The sequence below is a fragment of the Muscardinus avellanarius genome (genome assembly GCF_963383645.1).
Source record: "Muscardinus avellanarius genome assembly, chromosome: 12".
NCBI classification, from domain to species: Eukaryota; Metazoa; Chordata; class Mammalia; order Rodentia; family Gliridae; genus Muscardinus; species Muscardinus avellanarius.
In genome coordinates, this window is record NC_137798.1 from 9,277,168 (window position 1) to 9,298,440 (window position 21,273).

Below are 21,273 nucleotides of genomic sequence, written 5' to 3' on the forward strand. Positions count from 1 at the left end.
AATACAAATACAAACCTCTGCTCAAAACTAAACCGTAAGTGATCTTAACAAAGAGTTCCAGTATCGCACAATTTGCCACCAAGTAAATTCCACATGAACAAATTTTGTTTCTGATTTCCCTTGGTTATTAAAAAAAAATTAGACAACGCGTCCCAAGAAAAACTGTGGATTTTATGTTAGGCAGAATAATGGATTCCCCCAAGGATGTCCTGATCACTGGAACTCATAAACATGTTTACTTACATGGCAAAAGGGACTTCGCAGATGGGATTAGGTTAAGGACTTCAGTCTGGAAAGATTATCTTGGATCACCTGGCAAGCCACATGTGGTCACAAGGGTACTTAAAAGTGAAATTAGAAGGCAGAAGTAGAGGAGAAGGACTTGATTGGTCAAGGGTGGCTTTGCAGATAGAGGGAGGGGGCTCCGAGCCACCCCCGTGCCGTGGGTAACCTCATATAGATTTCCAAAGTAGGCCATACTGCCCCCAGAGGGGGCATACATAAAGGAACTCAAAAATTTGTCACTATATCTTTCTGTTTATTGGATTAAGAAGGTAGACTTTCAGGGTAGCACTGATTTTTTTTTTAAGAGGGAGTGTTAAGCCAAATATGTCTGAGGGTCTACACTCTAGAAGCTGGCAAAGCAAGGTAGAGAAATGGTCCTGGAGTCTTCCAAAGAGAACACGGCCTGTTCTACATCTTCATTTGGTACAATGCAGTCCCCGTTGGACCTCTAACCCACAGAACTTTAAGATGTTAAAGCTGTTAAGGCTGTGTTGTTTTAAGCTGCGGATGTTGAGATAATTTGTTAGTATAGCCTAAAATTCAGAGTAGATTCTTTTTTTTTTTGCGGTACTGGGGATGGAACCCAGGGGCATTCAACTTCCAAGCTACACCCCTGGCCCTATTTTTTATTCTTTACTTTGAAACAGGGTCTTAACTGAGTTGCGGAGGTCCTAAGTAGCTGAGGCTATCCGTGAACAATGATCCTCCTGTCTCAGCCTCCCAAGTACTGGGATTACAAGTGTGTGCCACCACACCTGGCTCCAAAGTAGATTCTAATTAAAATCAAACCACTCATTTGCATGTGTATGGTACTAGAGATAGAACCCAGGGATTCTGTTCTACCTCTGGGCTACCCCCAACCTTATTTTATTTTTTTAAACAGGATCTTACTAAGTTGTAGAGGGCCTAAGTTGCTGAGATTGGCTTCAAACCTGTAGTCCTCCTGTCTCAGACTCCTAGCTCAAAACACTCAACAATATTATATAAACTGGGCGTGGTGGCACACACTTGTAATCCCAGCATTCGGGAGCCTGACACAGGTGGATCCAGGTTTGTGGCCAGGTACTTAGTGAGGCCCTTTGCAACTCAGTGAGTTTCTGTTTCAAAATAAAAAATAAAAAAAATAGGGCTCAGGGTATAGCTTGGAGGTAGAATGCCCCTGGGCTCCATCCCAACACTGCAAAAAAAAAAAAAAAAAAAAAAAAAAGATATTATAGACGTTTACAATCTTTTATTCAAAGAAAAATGGTAAAAAAAAACCCTATATGCTCATAATAGTAGTCACATGTTAACAATAACATTATGCTTTGCTTTAAGCACGAACAAAATCAGAAAGGGAACTGTAACCCATGTGTGGGTGTCGTCCTTTTACTACTAACCCCATTGTGGTAGTAAAGTAATTTATCTTCCTCAATCCTGCTAGGTCTTACAATAGTACAACTGTGTACCACCTTAACACTGAACTTTATTGCCAAGAAGGATTTAATTATTATTTTGCTGTAAAAGCCAAAAAAGGACCCCTTGGTTCAGTATCCCTGGGTTCAAAGCTCAAATGGATTTTGATCCCTTTGAATTCCTAGAATATTTGGGTTGGTGGGGAATTTGCAAGACAAAACCTTTCTCCTTTTTCTTCTCCCGGGGTGAAGATGAAATTTCGCTGAGGAATCTAGATAATAAAGGGGCAGATCTAATCCATTTCCAAGAATGTTTGGTCAGCAACTGATTGCAGCTCGAAATATATCAAACCTCTACTTGCTGAGTCTGGTCAAATTCTGATCCTGATTTCAGCCTTAACCCCTTGGACTTAAGAGCACCAGCCGGAGCTTGGTGGCAGCCCATGGAATCTCAGCTTGATATATTTGCGAATAATACGTGTGGGCCTTGCATTGGGAAGACTGGTAAGTGAATTCCTGTTTGGTCAGTAATACATACGATTTCAAAAGATGAAATTCACTTCTTAGGCTTCTTTCTAATAGAACTCAGAATGCTCTTCTTATAAATCTGCCTAAAATAATGACCAATGTACGGTCATCATATGCTCATTTTGAAGGGGTGAGAAATCTCTCCCTGTGTGGTGTGGACTTTTTAAGTGCAACTGTTCCTCCTGGGCACGTTCTGCATTCTGTGGTGTGAGCATCGCTAGAACCTAGCTTGATCCCAAACACAGGAAACCTTCCACCATCCACCATTATTGTTGACCCAAAAGATGGCTGCTGGACAAGCCCAGCATTGCTCCTCTTGTCTGATTTGGTCTTCTGGAGCCTAGAGAAAAGGCACTATTTTCTGGAATGTGTTTCTCTGCAGGAGTAGCATTTGCTTTCTCTTATTCCAAAGAAGAAACCGAGTCAGGTAATGTATAGGTATCTGTGTACTTCTGGAGGTGCCATAGCATTGAGGTTGTGTGTTTCAACTTTGAATTCAGATGGTCCTGGTTTGGAAACCCAGCTGAGTCACTTACTAAACTGACTTCGTTCAGCATGTTTCTTAATTTTTAAAAACTACTCTGTCTCAACATGTGTCATGGGGAACAATAGTAGTACTCATTTCTAAGGTTTAAGAAATAAATGGTCTAATTCCTGGTAAGGATGTTAGTCTGGTGTTTGTTCATCCTTGAAAGGCTCTCATTTTTTATTTCCCCAAACTCATCAACCGTTTAGCTATTAGAAGGCACATACCATCTGGAACTTTGTTTTTGTGCTACTTACTACACCTGGTAGTAGAAGCACCTGGCATATGCAATGCCCCTGTGAACAGAGGGTACCTGGTTTTTGGGGTAGTGACCATGCTAAGCAAGGCTCAGAAGACAAAGTCTGATCTGGGAACAACAGTCAACCCGTGTATATAAGAAATTCACTCTAGATTCATAAATATAAATAAAATAAAAAGATGAAAAAAATTCTATGCAAACAGTAACCAAAAGAGAACAAGAATGTCTATACAATATTAGACAAAATAGACTTTAAATAAAAAATGGATACAGAGACAAAAAAGGATATTACAATATATCAATATACATAGCTATAGATATATAATTTAATACAGGAAAAAAAAGAGTGCGGGTATTTTGAAAGAAAAAAAAACCCTTCCATACCTATCTGCCTTCTGCTTTTAATATTGTAAATGGACGTTAAGGTTGTAACTCTATAAACATTTACCTTTTTTCTTTGACACCTTATGACCCCCACCCCATCTCCTTCAACACTCTGAGCCCCTCTGGTTCTTATTGGTGGACCCAGAGAATGTTCTCTTTTTGGGCAATATTATGTGGCACAGTAGTGTTCTGTGCAGAGCTGGTTATTTCCTGTCCTGGTTAGCACATTATAAACAAGAGCTCGTCCCCAGGTCATCACTTACTGTATGATTCCCACGTAGTTCTCGATCTCTGACAAGGGAGCTTTTCTCCAGTTCTTTTTATATCCAATCACCAGAGTGTTGGGTTTCATTCTTCCTAAGCCCGAGGCCTAAACAGAGGACATAGACACATGGGCAATCCTACCATACCGGGAAACTACCATTGCAAATGAAAAATAATGTCCAAAATGAGCGCTGGAGTAATGTTCTGAAGATCCCCAAGATTAGATTACATTTTAGTGCATGTCCTTCATGCCTGTACCCAAGCATAAAATAGAGAGATTAGTTCTAAATCATCTCAGCCATAAATGGATTTTAGATGACAGAAACGTAACTTTTCGAAATTAGCAGTAATTTGCATTTCTTCTGACACACTCATGAAAATGGTTCAATAACAAGTAAGGGCCAGTTTAACTGTTGGTATGCATGTGATAACTTAGTGCTTCAAGGCTCATTTCCACCTGGTATATCCATAATGTCATCAGCAATAAAATCCCTGTTTGGGAAATGTTTATATACAAGGATCACTGAAATATCTCTTAGGTTATTTACTGAACAATGACTGAACTATGTTCCCCAGACCTAGTCCTCTTGCATGACAGTATCATTAATGATTATTGTCCATATAAGAAATTTCGCTTCCCCCAGTAGATGACAGGATGTGGCTTCTGGTTAATCAAATTTAATTTGACAATATTATCAAGCACCTATTAATTACAAAGCGGTATGGATGAGAGAATAGTAAAGCGTACCCACTGGTGTTAAGAGCTTAGAATGAGGCAGAGGAGGCAAGGCATACATAAAAAAACAGAAATATAAGTAAAGGCAGAGAGGGACTCGTATGGAAATACAAAAAAGAAAACTTGAATTCCAGCTGAGGATTCGCCGACAGGGTTACGGGAGAGGGGGCCTTTGTTCTCAGTCTTGGGGTTTGGTTAGATGTTGACAAGATGAGTGGATCAGTGGGAAAGAAAGCAAGCCATTCTGGGTTTCTAGAAGAGTTAAAGAACTGACCAGAATGGAGGTTGGATATTCTAGAAGAGACAGTCGCACACGGAAGGAGAGATGTGCTAATGGAAGGTTCCTGAAATAAGCTATACCTGCAACGTATTTGGGGTGTATAGTGATCTTAGAAATACACAGGTGGCCCAACAACCCATTAGAACCATCATTTGGCCCTTGAAAGGTGCGTAGCGGGATGGATCTAGTCTTCCATGACAGTTTGGGGATATGGTCATTTCTACTCTGTAACTTCTTAGATACAAGGACAGCTTTATCCAAAATGATGTAATTGGTAGTGCTTGATGTTAGTGGCTCTCTGTCCTGATTTTTTTTTTTTTTGTCATGACCCTTCTGTAGTCCACTTTTATGGGAAGAACTTCACGTGAATTTATGCATGCTCCATTGATTTAAAGTTCGTTTTGAGCTAACCTAACAATTCTTTTCCACACTAAAATCTTTTGTCCCCCTGCTTTTCTTTTAGGTCTGTATTCCCATTCCCAGATGAAAATATTACTATTCTACCAATCTTCTTGGTCATTTGACATTAAATGTTGTAGCCCTCCCACCAAGATGCTTAACCAAGAGCTACTGAAAAGAAACTTGCTACTGAAAGACAAATAAGCACCGTACAACAAGAACACCTAATTCCATGGCTTAACACATTAGCAACAGGTGAAAAGAAGCTTATTGTGGATAACAGGCCTTTCAGAAATGGCTTCTCTGAATGTGCAGCTACTTTTGCAAGTGTTCTTCAGGGAACATATCAAGTGTGCCTAATCTCCAAAATATTACACCGAAACCAGCATCCTCCCCTGTCCCCTGCCCACATAAAGCATCAGTTAGCTAAATTTTAGTCTGGAATTCTGACACTCCTAACTATGGACACTATGAAAGCCAAATTCTTTGTTGGGTACACATAGAACCAGGCCTTTTTGACTCCACTAAAGTCAAAATGTTTAGAAAGCCAAGCCCTACAATTTCCGAGAATCTCTTAGACTGCACTGAGAACTTGTTGGCGTTCTCAGTTGTAGAGAGGGCAGCTAAGAACTGATTTTACGTGTGTACTATAGAAGAAATAAAGAAGGGGAGTGGAGAGGGAAGAATACGGGAGAAAAGATGGAGCTCTGTGGGCCTTAATGTTGATTGCTGGAGATGATTACATTTTATTTAACACCCTGGAAATAATTTAAGAGGATAGGGAGATTTTACGCCCCGATCATCACACATTTATTTAGTGGAGCCTAGCGGCTGCCCTCACACCATTTACAAGAGAGAGATGGAAAAAGAAAAATGTCTGACTTGAGCGTTGCTGCATGCCGTATGAGATGCAAAAATAGTTTGAAGTTTTAATAGGATCCCCAACGTCGTCAACCACCAGAACAAATTTGCATTTCAATAAGGATGGGAACAGAATGTATGCCGGTGGCCAAAGGCAGCCTCATTTCCCCGGATCCCAGTGTATCATTCATAGTTCACTGTAATAGGACCTCTCTGCTTTCGTCCTAGGTCTATCTTTCCCCGGGAATTGGAAATGACTTCCTCAGCCATCTGCACTGATCTCGGATGCCGGGGCCGCTTGACTGCAGCCATTTGCTCTAGTAGCCTCGTTAACGTAGAGGGCTAATTGTCTTCTGCCTCTGTTCTCAGTTCCTCGGCGAGCTGGCCTTACCTGAAGGAGGCTTCGGACACCGTCCCTGAAGCAGTCTGCAGCCACCGCGGCGTAGAAAGCCTTGATTTTGTTCTTTATCAGCCAGGCCTGTTTTTTAGCCATGCCACTGTTCATCTCCTTCACACACAACTTGCGTGGCCCCTGTACGACACGATGAAATATTGGTTAGCGGCCCCGCTGTTATACATCACACCGCTGTTGTTTTCTAAAGGACAAAAGGAGCCAGCAGTGCCCTGCTGCGTTAAGAGCGGGGAGAGAGGGCAAATACATCTCTCTAAACAGAGTCCACACGGATCTGACCTTTCGGACAGGTCCTGTACTGACGACCTTGCTTGTTCTCCACCTCCCGTGTGCAGGATTATTAACACCTGTTTGATAAACAGCCGATGCAGAATGCAAGGAAAGAAAGGCCTGGGGAATCAGGCACATGAGGAGAACAGTGGAAATGCGAGTGAAGAGGCCCCAGATAAGCTCACAATTGACCTTTGGAGCAACCGTGAGCCACTGTTCTGAACACCAAAGAGACCTCGGCTAGAGCCCAGTTTGGAGAAATGGACAGAGGCCTGGGGAGTCAGAACACGGTGAGCTGCAAACCCTGCCCAACACCACACATCTTGACGATTCTATTAGGTTGAGGCATCGCTTTGTGTGTGTGTGGTAAGAATACCCTCCTGCCACCTTTCCCCGTGGAAGGGAGACACACTTCCACTCGAAGAAATCCACATTTCTTTCTCAGTCAATGGCCAAACGTAGTGGGAACAAAGATTGAGAGATTCACGAGATGAAAAGAGTGGAAAAGTTTAAGAACAAAGGAAGCTGACTCTGTGGGGGCAGAACAGGCACCTTCTTATTTTATATTTTATTTTATTTATTGTTTATTTATTTTGCAGTACTAAGGGATGGAACCCAGGGGCATTGTACCTCCAAGCTACCCCCAGCTCTATTTTTTAGTCTCTTTATTTTTGAAACAGGATCTCACTGAGTTGTGAAGGGCCTCGCCAAATAGCTGATTCTTATTTTATTTTATTGTGATACTGAGGATTGAATCTTTTGACCCCCAGTCCTTTGGCTCTTGGTATTTTTGTTTTGAAACAGATCTCCTTTGGTTACTTAGGGGCTTGCTAATTTGCTGAGGCTGGCTTTGAACCTGCGATCCTCCTGTCTCAGCCCAATTCCTGGGATTACAGACAAGGGCCGTCATACCTGAGTAGAACAGGCATTTTGTAATTTCAAGGTTTAGTTCTAGAGACTGAGTTTTAACTAAAAATTCTATATTTGGTTCTCTTGCCTTAAAGGCTCAAGCTAGCTCTTTTCTTTTTATGTTTCAGTTCAATTCAAATGGTATTTCTGATTATTTATTATGTGCCTGACAGGGAACAAATCTAATTTCCCAGGAAATCATTTAAATTCATAGAGAGACCTGTCTTTTGTTCAGATGTCTTTGATTTCATAAGAATCACTTGTGATCTTTTCTCTCTCTCTCTCTTTCTCCCCTCTTCATCCTCATCCTCCTTGTTGTCGTCGTCGTCCTCTCCTCCTCCTCCTCCTCCTCCTCTCCCCCTCCTCCTCCTCCTTCTCCTCCGCTGCTGCTTCTTCTTCTTCTTCTTCTTCTTCTTCTTCTTCTTCTTCTTCTTCTTCTTCTTCTTCTTCTTCTTCTCTCCCTCTCCCTCTCCCTCTCCCTCTCTCTCCTTTCTCTCCCTCTCTTTCGTACCAGAAATTGAATTCAGGGCATTCTACCTCCAAGCTACACCTCCAGCCCTTTCTAGTCTTTGTTGTTTGCTAAGTCTCACTATTTTGCTGAAGCTGTCCTCAAACCTGTTATCCTCTTGTCTCAGCCTCTCGAGTACTTAGATTACAAGCATGCACCATCACACCTGGCTCACTTGAGATCTTGGGTTAAACGCAGACTGTAGGTCAATGATGGGGCTTGCAATTCTGAATTTCTGATGAGGTCTCAGTCGAGGTGGATGCTGCTGGTCCTCAGTTCACACTTGGAGTGTCAGTCTAAGAGCATCTTCAATGGGAACACATGAAGAAGCCTGGACATGTGCATTTTGTGGTCAGACAGAACTGGTCTAAAATCTAAGGAGGTGGCTGTTTATCTCCCAGCTTTGAAATCTTATCTGAAAATGGGGATAAGATCTCTTTCCTGCACTGTCACTTTAAGTAGCAATAAACAAATACCTAGAACTGTGTCTGGAAAGCTGTAGGTCTTCCTTTAAAGATGATTTTTCTTACTCAGATGAGTGTTTACAGTCTCACTGTGAGACTTAGTGGTAACTCTGCCACTGTGTTTGTTCCATAAGGGAGCCGAAGGGGCACTGCTCTGGGAGTCAGGGTGTTGGACTTAAATCTGATTCGGGCATCGACAAGCTTGTAGCTGTGCCATTTGTCTTCACTCGATGTCTGTTCTGCTTTTACAAAAATAAGGCAACTGCCTCAGTCATCCCCAGCCAGGATGCTAGCCCTTCTCCACATCTTGCTGCTGAGCATTTGAAAATGTGGCCGGTCTCCATGGAGATATGGTAGAAGTATAAAATACATACTAAATTTTCTTTCTTTTTTTTTGTTGTTTTGGTGGAACTGGGGGTGGAACCTAGGGGCATTCTACCCCTGAGCGACACCCCCAACCCTATTTTTTATTCTTTATTTTGAAACAGGGTCTCACTGAGTTGCAAAAGGCCTCACTAAGTATTTGGCTGCGAACCGTGATCCTCCTGTCTCAGCCTCCCGAATGCTGGGATTGCAAGTGTGCACCACTATGCCTGGCTAAAATACATACTAGATTTTCAAATCTTATTGCATAAAAAGGGCACAATATCTCAATAGTTCTAAGTTGATTGCATATTGAAATAATATTTTGGATGTACTGGGTTCAGTAAAATAACTAAAAATTACTTTCATTTTACTGTTACACTTCATCATTACAAAATGATAATTTGCAAATGTGGTACAGATTGTCTTTCTATTATAAGATAATAGAAATATTACAATATCTCTATTTCAGAGTTCTGGGTGAACTCCGAGGCCCCTTTGGTTTTAATGTTCTGTTTAAATTGGGTCAAATTCTTTATACTCATAGTTATTTTCCAGGGTGTTTTCTAGAATCTGCCAATTTTCCAAAACAATTTGAATTACTTACATTAAAGTGAGAAGACAAACATGTTCAAAGAAGACTGAAAGGACGGAAGAATAGGGAGGATAGCTTTTGAACCAGAAGACCTAGACTAAACAAAGATTGGTGCTATGGATCAAATTTGGCTCAGGCCTCCAGATTGTCGATGCATTTTGAACCACCAGACCTTTCTTGGACATCCTAATCTTTACCTACTACAAAGGAAAGAAGGAATATTTTACTGAAGATAGTTCAATGGAAACGAGTGCTGTCAGAGAGAAGAATAACCAGCAGCTGAAAAAGACACTGAACCATCGATATATCGAGTTGTACCAAAATGACTCTGAACCCCTGGGGGAAATGGCATTTATTTAAATAAATACAGCCTAACGTATGTCTATTAGCATTACAAAAATCTAGATTAAACATTAATTGTGACAGAGAGATTTATTTTAATGACTAAATTTGCCATACTGAGAAGTCATAAAAATATTTCACGCAGAATCACTTTTTGCTAAAAGCGATTATAATGTTCTTATAATGCACTTATTAATGTGAAGCGAGTCTACAGTGCAATTGCAGCAAGAATCAAACAAACCAACAAAGAGGAGAGACAGGCCGGAATGTCATTATTCATCAATCAAATATGTCATCATCACAAAAATGGATTTTACCACCCAATTAATGTATTATAGAGATTAGCTCCAGTCGGCATCCATAAACACGAGTACATAAATTAATTCAGGATTTGAACAAAGGAACTTTGAAAGCCTTGTCTATATGAGAACTTGGACAATGATTTGGAAAAGGGGGAAAGCACTTCCAATTATTTAGTCTGGAAAAGAAGCTGATGAGACACTGCTTTAAACAAATAAAGTGTGAAGAAGAGTTTGCAGTTACTAGGATCAAATGGGGGCGCTCGGGCCAAGTGCAACATTCTCTCCAACTTTTATTTGTAAAACGTGGAGAGTCTTATTCGTCTGTCTCTGTTTTCACTGTGTCTTTGGAAAATTTTTTCCCTTTCTGATTCGGTCCATCTTTCATCTCGACACGCACCCAGTGCCCTTTCAAAGAGCATTTCCCTCCTTCCTGCATCCGATCGGCTCATTTTGTTCTTTACATCACGACTGACCCTCACTGGCCAAAGAAGAACAGATGATGCATGCAGAAAGAGTGTATTTTCTTCTTGGTGGGTGAAGGTTGTGATGAAGACAAGATTAACAATAAGAAGCAACCAATCAAGGATTTTCATTTCCCCTGGATTATCAGGACTTGAATTATGCCATAGAGTTAGGAGGTGCTTGTCTTGACTGAGTTTTCTTGAGACCCTCTCAAAGAGACCTTTAGGTTTTATTAAAATGTATGTATAAAATATATACATATATATGTGTATATATATGCATACACATTTATATGTGTTGAGTCAGGTGTGGTGGCAGCACACGCTTGTCATCCCCGCGCTTGGGAGGCTGAGACAGGAGGATCGCGCAGGTTTGAAGCCAGCCTCAGCTACTTAGTGAGGCTCTCAGCAACTTAGTGAGACCCTGTTTCCAAATAAAGTATAAAATAGGTTTGGTAGTATAGGCCAGAGGTAGAAAGTCCCGGGTTCCACCCCCAGTACCACCAAAACAAACAAACAAACAAAATATATGTATATATGTACCCATATGTGTGTGTATACACATGTACTCATATATGTGTGTGTGTATATATATATATGTACATGTATCATGTATATATATGTACATGTATATATATACACATATATGTACATGTATTATATATATACACACACACACACACACACACATGTATGCATATATGTATTTGGTAATGGGGATTAAACTCAGAGCCATTCAACTTCTGACCTACCACCACCTTAGCCCTTTTAATTTTTGTTTGGAATAAGGCCTTGCTAGGTTGCTAGGACTATCCTCAAACCCACAATCTTCCTGTCTTCGCCTCCCAGGTACTGGGATTATAGAGGTTGCACCAAGTGGCTGGAATTTTATAACTTTCAGGATAAAAAGGGGGGGGGGTAATGGTAAAGATAAAATATTCTGAAGAGAGAATCTACTTGAGCAAGTTGATAAAAATCTCTCTCCTTTACAATAGGAAGAGTGGACAATCAAAGTTTATTTTATTTTATTTTATTTTATTTTATTTGTGGTACCAGGAATGGAAACCAGGGGCATTATACCTCTGAGCTATACCCCAGCCCTAATTTTAGTCTTTTTTTTTTTTTTTTTCTGAAACAGGATCTCACTGAGTTGCGAAAGGTCTCACTAAGTAGCTAAGGCCGTGATCCTCTGGTCTCTGCCTCCCGAACGTTGAGATTACAAGCGTGCGCCACCACATCTGGTGACAATATTTAAAGTAATATTAAAAACTAGAAAAATATGAATAAAAATAAATTTGATTTTGGCACACATGTGAGAAATGAAGAGAAAAATGTCCATAAAACTTGGACAGTATTGTTATCAAAGAGAGAGGACCCAGAGGCTGGAGCTGCCATAAGGGGGATATTAGGGGGATACTGGTGCATTTTATATGAAAAGTTCAGGGAAGGCTGGGTGTGGTGGTGCATGTGTAATCCCAGCATTTGGGAGGCTGAGATCTGAGGATCATGGTTCACGGGCAGCCTCAGCTACTTAGTGAACAGGGCCCTCCACAATTTAGTAGGGCCCTGTTCCAAAATAAAAAATAGGGCAGGGGATATAGCTCAGAGGTCGAATGCTCCTGGGTTCCATCCCCAGACCCACAAAATAAAATAAAATAAAATAAAATAAAATAAAATAAAAAGTGCAGGGAAGCCAGGCATGGTGGCACATGCGTAACACCAGCATTTGAGAGGCTGAGATGAGAGGATTGTGGTTCGCGGACAGCCTCAGCTATTTAGTGAGACCATTTACAACCCAGTGAGACCCTGTTGCAAAAATAAAGAATAAAAAATAGGGCTGGGGGTGTAGCTCGGAGGTAGAATGGCCCTGGGTTGCATCCACAGTACTGCCAATAAAATAAAAAGTGCAGGAAAGGAGTAAGAATAAAAGTGTTAGCAATTGTTAATTAGACAGGCCTGATATAGATCTCAGTGTTTTATATTGTAGAACCTAAAAAAATTGCTCGTATTCAACAGTTTTGAGCTGCAAAAACGTAAATGTTACACAACTCAACCTATTATTTTTCTTAACATTTTGAAATAAAAATGAAAGCAATCTGAAAAAAAAGTCTTTGTTGTCACCAGCAACACAACACAATGTCCTTACAAAAATGCCATTATACACACGAAAGCCTTTTGCAATAAATCCATTGTCAACCTTTAAAATCACCTGCTTTTTACTTGTTTTAATTTCAAAAGAAAGCTTGTCTTTCAGTGCAAAACTAAGAGATATATGACTGGGGGACTGCAGAGGTCTCTGGTATCAGTCTTCTCACATGGCAGACCTAAGAGGGAGCTGACACTACAAGACTTTTAGGACTAAGCATTGTGCACCAGAAAATTAAGGGTATATAATGCAAACTATATTTTATGCAAATATAGCTTTTTTTGTAGGGGTGTTCTACCTTTGAGCTATATCCCCAGACCTGTTTTTATTTTTAGTTTGCCTTTGAAACTGGGTCTTGCCTAGGTTGCTGAGAGTTACTGATGCTGGTCTCAAACCTGCAATCCCGTCTCAGCCTCCCCAAATACTGGGATTACAGGCATGTGCCATTATGCCTGGCTTTTTTGGTTTTTACTATTTCTCCATCTATCACGAACGGCATAAGTGAGGACACCAATTGGCAAAGAGAGACGGTAGTTATTTATGTCATGGTGCAGAGAGGAGACTTGGAGGAGGCTCTGACTTGCAACTGTTGATTTAGTACTTGCCTTTTGCTGAGCTGATGGTCTTGGCTCTGCCAGGAAGCACGAGAGGAACTAGAAGATGAATTCTGCTCCCCATGGTAACAGGAGTGAGGCATAAAAGAACAACATTTCTTACACAGTGAATATAAACCTCGTGAGATAGGAATATGTTGCTGATTTTTATATGGAGGCTCAAAAGGGAAGAACAGACAATACTTTAAACATTTCCAAGCTAGATCTCTTAGAAAGGATCATCAAGTTTGTCTTGAAAATCCAGAGGAAAGTCTAAACTTAAAACCAAATTCAGCAAAGTGTCTGGATACAAAATCAATCTAAAAAAAATCAGAAGGCTTTCTGTATACCAACCATAAATCCACTGAAAAAGAAATCCAGAAAATATTTCTGCTCAGAATATCCCCCACACAAAAAATGCTTAGGAATAAACTTAACCAAGGAGATAAAAGATCTCTACAAAGAAAATTATAAAACATTGAAAAAATAAATCAAAGAAGACCTTAGAAGATGGAAAGATCTTCCATGTTCATGGATAGGCAGAATAAATATCATCAAAATGGTCAAACTTTCAAAAGGAATCTACAGATTCAATGTAATATCCATTAAATTACCAATATCATTCCTCACAGAAATAGAAAAATGTGTTCTTAAATTCATTTGGAACAACAAAAAAACCAGAATAGCCGAAGTAGTTCTCAGCAACAAAAACCATGTAGGAGGAATAACAATACCTGACCTTAAACTATACTACAAAGCCATAGTAATAAAAACAGCATGATACTGGCACAAAAACAAATACATAGACCAATGGAGCAGAATAGAGGACTCAGAAACAAACCTGCACAATTACAGTCAATTTATTTTTGACAAAGGAGCCAAAAGTATACACTGGAAAAAAGCCTATTCAACAAATGATGTTGGCAAAACTGGTTAAACATATGTAGAAAAATAGAATAAACCTCACTTTCTCATCCTGCACAGAGTCAATTAAAGATGGATTAAAGACTTGAAAAATTAGAACAGAAACCTTGAGGCTCCTTGAAGAGGGCATAGGTCCAACACTGCAACACAGGCACAGATAAAAACTTTCTCAACAAGACCCCAAAGGCACAAGAAACTGAAAGGAAAATCAATATGTGGGATTGCATGAAACTGTAGAGCTTCTATACAGCAGAGGAAACTATTAAGAACCTCAAACAAGAGCCGTCAGAATGGGAGAAGATTCTTGTCACCTACTCCTAATATCTAGAATATCTGGATATTAGAATATACTTCTAATACCTAGAATATACAGAGAACTCAAGGAACTCAGCACTAAGAAAACAAATAACTCGATAAAAAATGGGCAAGAGAGCTAAATAGACACTTCACAAAGGAAGAAATTCAAATGGCCAATAAATGCAAGAAAAAATGCTCAACATTATTAGCAATCAGAGAGATGCAAATCAAAACTACCCTGAGACTTCACTTAACTCCAACTAGAACGGCAATTATTCAAAACACAAACAACAACAAATGCTGGCAAGGATGTAGAGAAGTGGGAACTCTAATACATTGTTAATACATTGTTGGTGGGATTGCAAATTAGTACAACCACATTGGAAAACAGTATGAAGGGTCCTCAGAAGAATGGGAACGAACTTGCGTATCTATGTTCATAGCTGCACATTCACAATTGCCAAACTATGGAACCAGCCAAGATGTCCATCAACAGATGAGTGAATTACAAAACTATGGGATATGTACACAATGGAATTTTACTCAGCCATAAAGAAGAACATAATTACATCATTTACAGGGAAATGGATGGAAATGGAGGACATTATGCTAAGTGAGATTAGTCAGTCACAAAAAAGAAATCAGATGTTCTTCCTAATATGCAGAAGCTAGGGAGAAAATGGGTCATAGGAGGAACTCTACACGAAGGAGGAGACACTATAGATGAACAAATAAGGTGACCTAACGGGGGTGATGGGAGGGAGGAAGAGGGAAATTCTCTAGTACACATGAATGTACTTTAAGAAACATATCAGTGCCAATCACTAAGCCAAACATGAGAAGGAGGGAGGGGGAGGGTATGGGGCGGGAACTGGGTAAGGGCCGATTGGGTGATGTGTTTATGTAGGTCTCCACCATGTTGTACGCCCCCCAAAAAACCACTTAGGAAGTGAAATTATTCAAGTCCTAAGCATTGCAGATGGGCACATCTGATCCTTGGGGTTATTGATAAGATGGGAAGGGGAAGGGTTCTAGGGCCGAAATGTTTCTATTTAGAAGACACTTTCAAATGATAGTCTTTGTAAAGTATGTGTGTGTGTGTGTGTGTGTGTGCTTTATTCATTGCTACAGTATGTAGAGTGAGAAATAAGTATTTGTTGGAAACATCTAGGCTTTCTGGATATTTTAAAAGCACATGGCACATGGGAAAAGCAGGGGACTAAAGTTATACTCTTTAATTATTTTTTTTGTTACCTCATAGAAATGGTTGCATTTGGTTGAATTATTAAACTTGCTATATTGGAGAGTTAAAAAAAAAAGAAAAGTTCCTCATCTGAACTTTAAGTCTGAATAAAAAAAGGTAAGAAGCCAGGCGTGGTGGCTAGGGGTGTAGCTCAATCGTAGAATGCCCTTGGATTCAATCTCTAGTACTACAGAGAAAAAGGAAGGAAGGAAGGAAGGAAGGAAGGAAGGAAGGAAGGAAGGGAGGGAGGGAGGGAGGGAGGGAGGGAGGGAGGAAGAAAATAAACTGCTTTTCTTCCTGAGAGTTTTTTTCAGTTTTTGTGGAGACCATATATTTCTGGAATGAAAATGCAACTAGATAAAATAATGGTAATGACAGTAGCAGTGCCAATAATAACTAAAATTAATTGAGCATGTGCTCTTTGGCGAGTACCAAACTGAGTCCTTGAAAGCTTCTCTCCTATCATTCTCATAGTAACACTATCATGCAGGTGATACTTTTATTATTTTCATTTTCTAACTGAGAAAATTGAGTCACAGGAAGACCAAATGATGTGCCCGAGGGACCGTCAGCTCATAGGTGGCAAAAGAGCGATTCAGAAGTTGCCTGTGAGTCACAAAAGCCCAGATGCTGTAGCTTCCCAGAGCTAAAAAACGTAATTACGATTCGCTTCTCATCATCACCACTTAACAGTACTTTCCACAAGGTTGGTCTAACCACGAACCATTGAACTTCTTTGTTTTGTTTTGTTTTTTGAGGCACTGGGGATGGAACCCAGGGGCATTCTACCTCTGAGCAACATCCCCAGCCCTATTTTTTTATTCTTTATTTTGAAACAGGGTCTCACTGAGTTTCAGAGGGCCTCACTAAGTAGCTGAGGCCGCCCCTGAACCGTGATCCTCTTGTCTCAGCCTCCCGAGTGCTGGGATTACAAGTGTGCACCACCATATCCAGCTCAACCATTGTACTTCTAAGGAAAAATAAATGTAATGGTGTGCCGACTCTCCTCATATCCATATCTGTTTCTTTGCGAGGATGATTGAAAACTGAACCTGCGGTCGGTCTGAAAATGTTGAAAGCATCTGTAACCCCAAGGGCTCATGGGAAGGAACTAACTGGAAGGTTTTTAATTGATAAAGTAATTACTTTTTGTCCCCAAGAGGACCTCACTGCCTGGGAGAAAGACTCTGGCCCTACCTAGAGAAACCAGCCCAGTAATGAACATTGTCACCGAAAATACACGTCAAACAACCAAGTAACAGACTTGGGTACTTCCTTCGCGTGAAATGATGTTCCGGCACTATACTCCTTTATACCAGTAAAAGCAGCAAAGGGTTAATTAAAAGCAATATCTTTTTTCTCTACAGAAAACCATTTCTCCCTCGCCAATATATGACTGTTTATACTCCCAGTTCATTTCGCCGGTCCTGAAGATATTTTATTGCCTGCTAAACTAAATTTTCTCTAAATTGCTGGAGAAGAAAAAACACCCCCAAACTGCTTATTTCATCAAAACCGGCTCCTATATTATATTGGCCAAAATGAAATCCACTAATCCAGGGCACCAAAGCTGATCATATGAGAGAAGAGGTCTTGATAAACTTTTGAAAAATCCTCTGGAGCCACGGTTAGCCATTACTTAACCCGTCCATCTGATGTGTTCAAGAAGGATTCTCTCCACCCACTATGGGATAATTGCATTTAGTTATATTGTTTGAGTTACTGCCATATAAGCACTGGGAGGGAAGAGACTCTGACTGACTTTTTCCATCCAACATTTAGAATATTGCCAAGTATTGAACGATGTTTAAGTGCTGCTTACGATGACCTGGTGAGTTAGCGCCCTGCACCTTCCCAGGGCTGGGTGGCCCCAGGCTCGCACGGTCTCCCGATGGCCTATTCTTTGGCAGACGCTAGACACTGAGGTAGCAGTGCCTGACTCTAATGGTGCTCGCAAGGAGGCAAGGGTGCTGAGCTTTCTTGCTCCATGCAGGTGGCCCTGTTTGACAGCCCGACTACCACTCTCTGCTCATGTGAACCAGGGCAATCATTTAATATCCCTGAATCTCACTTTTCCCCAACCAGTACATTGAGAACAGAGCTTCTGTTCTTTTCTGTCTTATTAAACAGTTTTGTGGATCAAATAAGAAAAACGGTAGGAAAATTCTTTGAAGAATGGGTAAGTAACCTAAGTACTAGAAAGATACAATGAGAGGTGAGGGTTTTGAGCAGGGTGTGTGTACAGTTGTGTGTGAGAGAAAGAGAGAGAGACTGAGATTGTGATGGTAATACAGAGGTAGGCTAGTTTGGAGGATTTAAGCTTGCTTGCTTATTTATTTATTTATTTATTTATTTATTTATTGTAGTACTGGGGATGGAACCCAGGAGCATCCTACCTCCGAGCGACTCCCCTAGCCCTCTTTTTGATTCTTTTTATTCTGAAACAGGGTCTCACTGAATTTCAGAGGGCCTCACTAAGTAGCGGAGGCTGGCCCTGAACCACGATCCTCCTGTTTCAGCCTCCCCAGGGCTGGGAATACAAGCGTGTGCCACAACGCCCGGCTAGAACTTGCCTTTTTATTGCATTTTTAATGCTTTCTCCATACTTGATAAATTAGTCAATAGTTATAGTTAAAATTTTAGCACATGCTGGGCGGGCATGGTGGCACATGCCTTAAGCCAAATACTTAGGAGGAGGATTGTAGGTTTGAAACCAGCCTTGGCAATCTAGCAAGAACTTCAGCCCTATTTTTAGGGAGGACCTATTTCAAAATTTAAAAAAAATAAAGAAAATAGGGCTGGGAGTGTAGCTGAGAGGTGGAATGTCTCCGGGCTCAGTCCCTAATACCACTGCCACCATAACAACAAAACTGACACATACTTTGAATACCACCTAGGAACACTATCAGTAAGTTTTTATGAGTCTACCACTCCTAAAAACTCAAGAAAGGGAAACCCATTCAGCCATGAAACTTTATCTACGGGGTAGAGAACTTGGTCTACTTCCCTGAATACCTGTGCGCCATTGGGCTTATCAAGTATTTAATCTAAATTCTATGTGTTGTCTTAGACAGCCCTTATGTCTGGCTCTGTGCTCATCAGTTAATCTGTATAATTAGTGCTCTCCTGAGCTCATTCCATTCCTTTGGATTTCTGTAGACAGTTATCACCCCAAATGCCTTCATTTGATTTCTGAGCCCGTCCTGTTTTTCTTGACTCAGAGGCTATCACTTGGAAGTATTTATCACTTTTAGTTGGTCTCCTCTGAAATCAGAAATACATTTCACCTGCCCATTTAAATTCAGGATTGTACGCTCTTGCTAGTCCTTGCCCTGTGAATCAAGGAAGAGAGCTCTTGTCCAAACCATTTCGCTATTTTTCTCTCCTAGCGGGGAGGAGAAAGAACTTGGCTTCCATGACTCTTACCACAAATACTTCACAGCAGATGCAAAGGCCGCTGTTCTTGGTAAAGGCGTGAGTGATGTCCAAGAGGGCAGGTCTTGTCATGGGTCCCCCTGTTAAAACAATGCACTGGGGCCTGGGAATCAAGAATATAAGATGTAAGAACTGGCTGGACAAGAGGCACCCGACTGGATAGGCTTGACCGAATGGGACAACCTCCATCGATTATTTCTTGGGTTTCCACCAGAATTCTTGGCTCACACTGCCGGTCCATCTTACCATCTTTGTACTCAGAGTTTAGTCATGGCAAAGGTGTAAAGTAGGGAGAAGAGAGCCTGGGTCTCCCTGTCTTGTCTCCTCTGGACACGACCCTCCCCCAAATCTCAACACAGCCTGTCCCTCTTCTACCATTCTTCATGCTATTTGCCTTCTGACCTGTAGGGCTGCCACTCAAAATCAGAAATAACTAATGAAGAGTCAAAAGGGCTGCTTCTCCCAAGCCTGGAGCTGAACGGAGGTAGCACTCGGGGTTAGATGCGTGAAGATTTGAGGACGTCTCTCTGCTACCATGTCATTTGGGATACCTCGCTACCTCCTTGCACAGAAGGCGGTCCTTGGCGCTACAAGGGGCTATGGCTTAGCTCACTGAAGGTGGAAGGGCTCCCCTACAGGAAATGCCGTCATGTCAGTGCAGCACTCTGCTTGGTCATTTAACTACTTGTAACTACTCTAGTCTCCCATGAAGGAAAAGCGACTTTCAATGTGGAATACCAGGAGGCCCGAGAAGCCAACCTTACCTGAAATTTTTCACGTGGTCTTCCACTGTGGTTAACTCCAGAGCATTGTCTAAGGCGCTCACATAGGAAAGAGCTTGGGTGGAGGAGCCCCAGTTCACATCTGTGGACCAAGGAGAAAATGGGCACACAGAGAGGTAACACAAGCCGGTTCTTTCTGTAATTCTCTTTGGCTATGCAAGCAGCAGTGAGTGCCCAAAACAGGGAAAATATTTCCTAGAGGGAGCACGGTGTCCTTCTGCAAGAATGATGCAGATCCTTAAAAGTGAGACTTCTTTCCAGCTAAGGATCAGATTCAGCAATCTTGCCAGGTAGGGGAGAGAGACTGTACTACAGGCACGTTGCAGGCAGAAAGGTTTGAGGAAATGGTCCGCCCTGAATTAAGAGCAAGGGGGGTGTCACAGATTCTTAAGTTGAAAGTAAAAGAGGGTTTCTGCATACACAGCTAGGTGCAGTCATCCTTATATTTTGCATAGTAAGACTGAATAAGCTCAGAAGTTCTTATGTTTAGGTGTTTTGGGGAATGGTCAAGGTTCTTTAGCAAGCAATTTAGTTTGACCTTTCAGAAACGTTTTATAACAAGAAAGGTCAGCAATAACACCCCCTGCCTTTTTGTTTGCTTGCAAATTTAAATATTAAATCGATCATTTAAGTTTTATGAGCAGTGCATGATAGGAGTATACAGATCTGCCCCAGGTGGCAGGCAGAAGCTATTCTCCTCCACTCTTCTGGAGAGTTAAGAAAATGATTTGGGGATGAAAAATATTAATATTGAACAAATATTGACTGTGCACCAGACACTAATCATACCTTAGACCATTTATTTTTATGGGAATAAAAGCCTCTTGTTACTAAATTGGACATTTATGTGTACAAAAATGAACCTTGAACTATGCCTCATACCATATACAAAAGTCAACTGCAAGTAGATAATGGACCTTAAATATAATTAACAAAGTATTCAAACATGTAGAAGTTCTTGACCTTGGACTAGGAAACATATTTTAGATCAGATGCAAAATGCCAAACTATAAATGAAGAAGGAAATTATCTATAATTTATAATAATACACTTTATATTTCTAAGACTTAATAACAATTAGTAATGTTGTTGTTTGAAACAAACTATGAACAAAATAAAAGTAGAAGCCTCAGATCTGGAGAAAATATTTGCAAAATACATAATGCAAAAGGATTTTTTTTTTGTTGTGGTGCTGGGAATTGAATCCAGGGGCATTCTACCTCTGAGCTACAGGCATGATGGTGCATGCCTGTAATCCCAGTACTTGGGAGACTGAGACAGGAGGATCACAAGTTTGAGATCAGCCTCAGC

The 21,273-nt window shown here is 40.8% G+C and overlaps 1 protein-coding gene across 3 annotated transcripts in view; it reads right to left on the minus strand.

Moving 5' to 3' along the window:
* Window positions 1-21,273, minus strand: part of SLC12A1 (solute carrier family 12 member 1) — a gene marked incomplete at both ends in the record, with an annotated part of 95,653 nt that overhangs the window by 26,379 nt on the left and 48,001 nt on the right. For all 3 annotated transcript variants that reach the window (XM_080707560.1, XM_080707559.1, XM_080707561.1), the window contains 4 exons: window positions 3,640-3,746; window positions 6,308-6,448; window positions 19,172-19,283; window positions 19,945-20,044. In XM_080707560.1, the coding sequence (XP_080563686.1) occupies window positions 3,640-3,746; window positions 6,308-6,448; window positions 19,172-19,283; window positions 19,945-20,044 (460 nt within the window). The remainder of the gene's footprint in view (window positions 1-3,639; window positions 3,747-6,307; window positions 6,449-19,171; window positions 19,284-19,944; window positions 20,045-21,273) is intronic.